At 32.9% G+C, this 5000-nt stretch overlaps 1 protein-coding gene across 1 annotated transcript in view; it reads left to right on the top strand.

Annotated features, from left to right (window-relative positions):
- Window positions 1-5000, top strand: part of LOC124954846 (LIM homeobox transcription factor 1-beta-like) — a 7920-nt gene that overhangs the window by 340 nt on the left and 2580 nt on the right. The window contains exons 1-2 of the mRNA XM_047508407.1: window positions 1-164; window positions 1336-1755. The exon at window positions 1-164 is cut by the window's left edge and continues 340 nt beyond it. Coding sequence (XP_047364363.1) covers window positions 1-164; window positions 1336-1755 — 584 coding nt within the window. The remainder of the gene's footprint in view (window positions 165-1335; window positions 1756-5000) is intronic.

Genomic DNA, 5000 nt, shown 5'->3' on the forward strand with positions numbered 1-5000 from the left:
TCTTCTCGGGATCGTGCGACGATTGGTGAAGTCTATTCGTGACACAATGTTGGAATTCTTTACGCCAGTGCCAGGTTCATTGAATCGGCAGCCCGAACCGGGACAGCCCGTACCTGCCGGTCCATCGCTTCCATTTCGTTCAACGGGGGACAACAATAACGCCGGTCAGTTTTATCTATGATCAAAGGGAAAAAAAGGAAAGAAGGTGATGATAATGGTGGTGGGTGGAAGGGGAGGGGGGTGACTGGGAAAGAACTAATATCTAGATTAGAAAATGGCGATGGGAAAACGACGATGGACTTGTCCGACGCCTACTGATGATAGAACTGCAAATTGCACATTTCATTCACGTCCATATCGTTCGTTTTCTTTCGTCTTCTTTTTTTCTTTTTCTTTTTTTCATTTCTTTTCTTTTCTTTTCTTTTCTACATTCGTCAAATGGATAATTTTACTTTAATACGTTCGCATAGAAATAACGAAAATATAATGAATCGACGTTTTGATTTACGTCAATCGTCAATTCAACGATACGACAATTAAAACGTAAAAGTTCGATTTATTTATCGAACGAGCATGAATGTTTATAAGATTGAATGATTTTTCTTTTTCTTTTTTCCTTTTTTTTTCTTTTCTTTTCTTTTCTTTTTTTCGTCAAAGGATAACCCGATCAAAAGGAGCCTTCAAAAAATATCGTAATGACGTTGTTATTATTATAACGTATCCAATCAAATCGTAAAGTTTTATTAAACGCCGTTGCACATGCACGTAACTATTTTAATTTCTATATCGACTAAATCCTTTTCCCATTAAATAATTTTAATCCCCCAACGAATCGATCCCGTTATCATTTTATCAGCGTTATCCGGCGATAAGAGTTTGAATAAATCTCAATGTGTTTCTCCATATCTCGTCGTATGTCTTTCTTTCCTCATTTTTTTGTATTCTTTTTTCCCCTTCTTCTTTCTTTACTTTTCTTTTATTTCGAAATCTTTAAATACCTTCGAGAGGTCGGACATAAATCATAATTAAGTTGGGAGTGGGGTGAGGAGAGGGGTGTAGGACAAGATGTGGTACTTTCTAAAGATCCTTTTATCCATTTAAATTCTAATATTTTTCTGGGAAAGTACGTTAATACCTTTGTTCGAAAAATTCTTTGAAATAAAGATTACAAGGATCCCTTTGAATGGACTTTATGACGTTCCCTTTTGAAATGGATTTATAGTTATTTTTAAAAGTAATAAAAATTCGTAAATATGACCAGTTAGTGGTTGTAAATGAATGTAATAAAATAAAATGTGAAAGTCAATGATTCAAGTCTCTGTAACGATTTTACAGAATCTTCGGTTTCCGTCAAAACGGAATCCGGGCTACTGGAAACGATCTGTGCTGGATGCGGGCGTACGATCACGGATAAGTACGTGATGAGAGTAATGGAAAGAAACTATCACGAGGAGTGCCTCTCCTGTGCGGCATGTGCCGCACCGTTGTCGCAATCCTGTTTCATACGTGACCTCAAGTTTTACTGTCGATCCGATTACGAGAGGATCTTTAGCGTTAAGTGCGCCCGATGCATGGAGAGGATCAGCTGCAGCGAGATGGTCATGAGAGTTGCCGGCTTGATCTTCCACATGGAATGTTTTGCCTGCTGCATGTGCGGCCAACCGTTACAAAGAGGCGCTCATTATATTTTGCGTCAGGGACAACCGATCTGCATTCAGGACTTGGAACACGAGCTTTACATGAAAAGTCCACAAGGTTAGTCAAAACAAACGAATAAATACGAATATCGATCTCTTTAAATTCTATACCTAATTTTTCTTTAATGTTCTCTAACTCTTTTTTCTTTGTTTCTTTTTTCTTTTTTTTTTTTTTTTTCTTTTTTTCTATGTTCACTATCACCTTCCTCATCCCTCCCTCCCTTCCTCCGTCACTTTACCTCCTCTTTACCACTACACAACATCACAACAAAGTACACCACATCAGATCATATCATCGGCTTATTATTAATCAACGAAGAAGATTCACGCGATTATACTTCTTCGAAGATCATTATAGAATTATTTTATGTCTTGAAATCGTACCCCATATAAATTGCCCCGTATAATATCACGATTTAGGTTACCACTATTTGGATCTATCCTTAATGGATTATTTCTCGTGAATGTTTCTCTCTTACGTATGGAACACGTGAGATTGATCAAATCTATATATATATATATATATATATATATATGTATGTATATATATATATATATGGGTATTATTCGTAGAAGAAGGTAGGTGTGTTATATCACGGTTCACAACAATCAGACAAATTCGAGGCGATTCAATCTCGAAAAAAGAAAAAAAAAAAGATAAAAAAAAAAAAAGAAAAAAGAAAGAAAAAGAAGAAGAAAAGAAAAATAGAAATAAAGCGGATATATTAAAATTGTAATTACCTTGGATATAACGATCTTGGATCTGTCATTTTCAATAATATTTTTTAACGTATCATAATCTCGTTATCATCTTCTCGTAATATCCTATCGAATCAATGATGATCTATCTATCGTCGATCGCGAAGGATCAATTATCTTTTAATTGACAAAGGCGCTTCACGAATTTTAATTAATATTTATCAAAGATAGTTAGAAACTAATAGACGATGTGAAAGAAATAAAGATAAATAAATAAATAAGTAAATAAATAAATAAATAAATCAAAAAGAAAAAAAAGAAATAAAATCAATCACGTTTTGTATTAAGCCAGCGCCATATGCAAACGTATTGTATAGTACATACCTTGTTGCATTGTTCGCAGGTTGTTGTACTACAATCTAAAGACATCCAAAGTAAAAACCTTCAAGAATTTCGAAACAAGGCTGTCTCTTTCCAAGGTAATTACAAATTAAACAAGCGTAATTAGAAGACGATGATTACGAAATAAATTAACAAACACAGAGAGAATAGTAATACCGTAAACACATCGAATATCAAATATATATATATATACACACACACACACACACACATATATATATATATATATATACGTATACGTGTACATATATACATAGGGTGTCCTAGGTATAAACGATCACCATGAATTCATCATATGTTCTGAATGATTAGAAATACGAATGAAAAAAATAACAAAAAGGAAATGTTATACTAAAATAAATTGTCGTAGGTATTTTATAAATAAATAAACAAATAAAAAAAAAAAAGAAAATAAGAAATCCATGAGAAATATAATGTATTCGTTGTCGATACATTGCAACGTAATAATAAAACGTACGATTTTTAAGGATTAATTGAAATAACTTTAAAAAATTTTTTTAAGTAATAATAAACATGATATTTCGTAGTTATCATAAACTCGATCTACTTGAAATCTTTAATGTATTATCAAGATTTTCATTCGAAACTGTATAAGGACATTTTAAAATGGATATATAAATAAATCTTTTGTATTCCAAATTAATAATAAAACTGACGATAATATAATCAACATAATATATATATATATATATATATATAGATGTTTATATTTATAATAAAATTTTCTTTTTCATTCTTTCTTATTTCTATTATAACAAAGAACATTATCGATGGAATTCAATGGTATTAATACGAGACACCCTGTATATAAATATGACAGATCAGTTACGAAAAATTTATTAAGTTCTTTTTCTTTTCTTTTCTTTTCTTTTTTTTTTCCTTCCTAAATAAGAACTAAATATGTACTCTAGGATGTCGTACGATCATTGCCCGACCAAAATAGATCCTCATCCACTGAATTTGTGTTTCGTAAGATAGAGAGAGAGTATAAGTGGATGGTGTCGGTATTATGTCAGACCAAGAGAAACATTACTATCTACTTTCTATATCGAAACGTGATATCTTTCACGAGCTCATAATAACGTATCATTTGAGTGTGTTCTCACGTGAAAGTAGTAACCACGTTGTAAGAAGAAGAAGAAGAAGAAGAAGAAGAAGAAGAAGAAAACGAAGTAGAAGAAGAAGAGAAAAAAAAAAGAGAAAAGTAGAAGAAGCCTTTCGTAAGATCACGGTAATCGTACTACTCAAAGTAACGACCCTTCCCTTCTCCCTCACTTTCTCATTCCCTCTTCCCTATTACTCCCTCCTCTTTCTTCTCTTCCCTCTTCTCTATCTCCACCTCCATCTCCATCTTCACCTCCTCTTTCTCTTCTTCTTTCTCATTTAAAGTACACGACAATCGCTACATCCAGAATTTCTAAAGCTAAGAGCAACAGTCCTGACTTCCTCCAAGTTTCACCAAGTTTCCAAAGACATTTCTTCCCTCTCTCTTTCTCCCTCTCCCTCCCTCTCCCTCCCTCCCTCTCTCTCTCTCTCTCTCTCTCTCTCAGCTGGAAACGGTATCAACGTTTATTCCCTCATCGAGAGGTGGCGCCTTTGAACTCACAGATCAATACTCGTCCGACGGACGAATCACCTTTTTTTTCCCTTCATTTTATTTTTTTCTCTCTCTCTTTCTCTCTCTCTCTCTCTCTCTGTCTGTCTGTCTGTCTGTCTGTCTGTCTGTCTGTCTGTCTTTATTTCTTCTTTTTTCTTTTTCTTTTTCCTTTTCTTTTTTCTTTTTTTTCTTTTTTTGTAGAAATAAGATATCACATATATCGGAGTATCTCGTTCGTTCAGCGAATTTTAAAAATTTAGACGAAATCAAAAAAGAATAGGACCTTTGAGTTTCCTTGTGTTTTGTAATAGATCAATCGTAAGTGTTAGATCAAATGATTTATTTAATTTAAACGAAATTAATTCGTATCTCGTAATTTCATCCTTTACGGATCTAAATATTTTCTAAGTTTAGGCTTTAAGCGATATCGTATTAATATCAAGGTTTTAGATAGAAATTATTTGAAATGAGGTTTTTTAATATTCATAGAGTTTGTTTTTTTTTTCTTTTCCAAAACAAAAAAAAAAAAACAATACAAAAAAAAAAAAGAAGAATTGCAAGTTTGTAGTTCCATTGATATAATG

This window comes from Vespa velutina, chromosome 1, assembly GCF_912470025.1.
Source record: "Vespa velutina chromosome 1, iVesVel2.1, whole genome shotgun sequence".
NCBI lineage: Eukaryota > Metazoa > Arthropoda > Insecta > Hymenoptera > Vespidae > Vespa > Vespa velutina.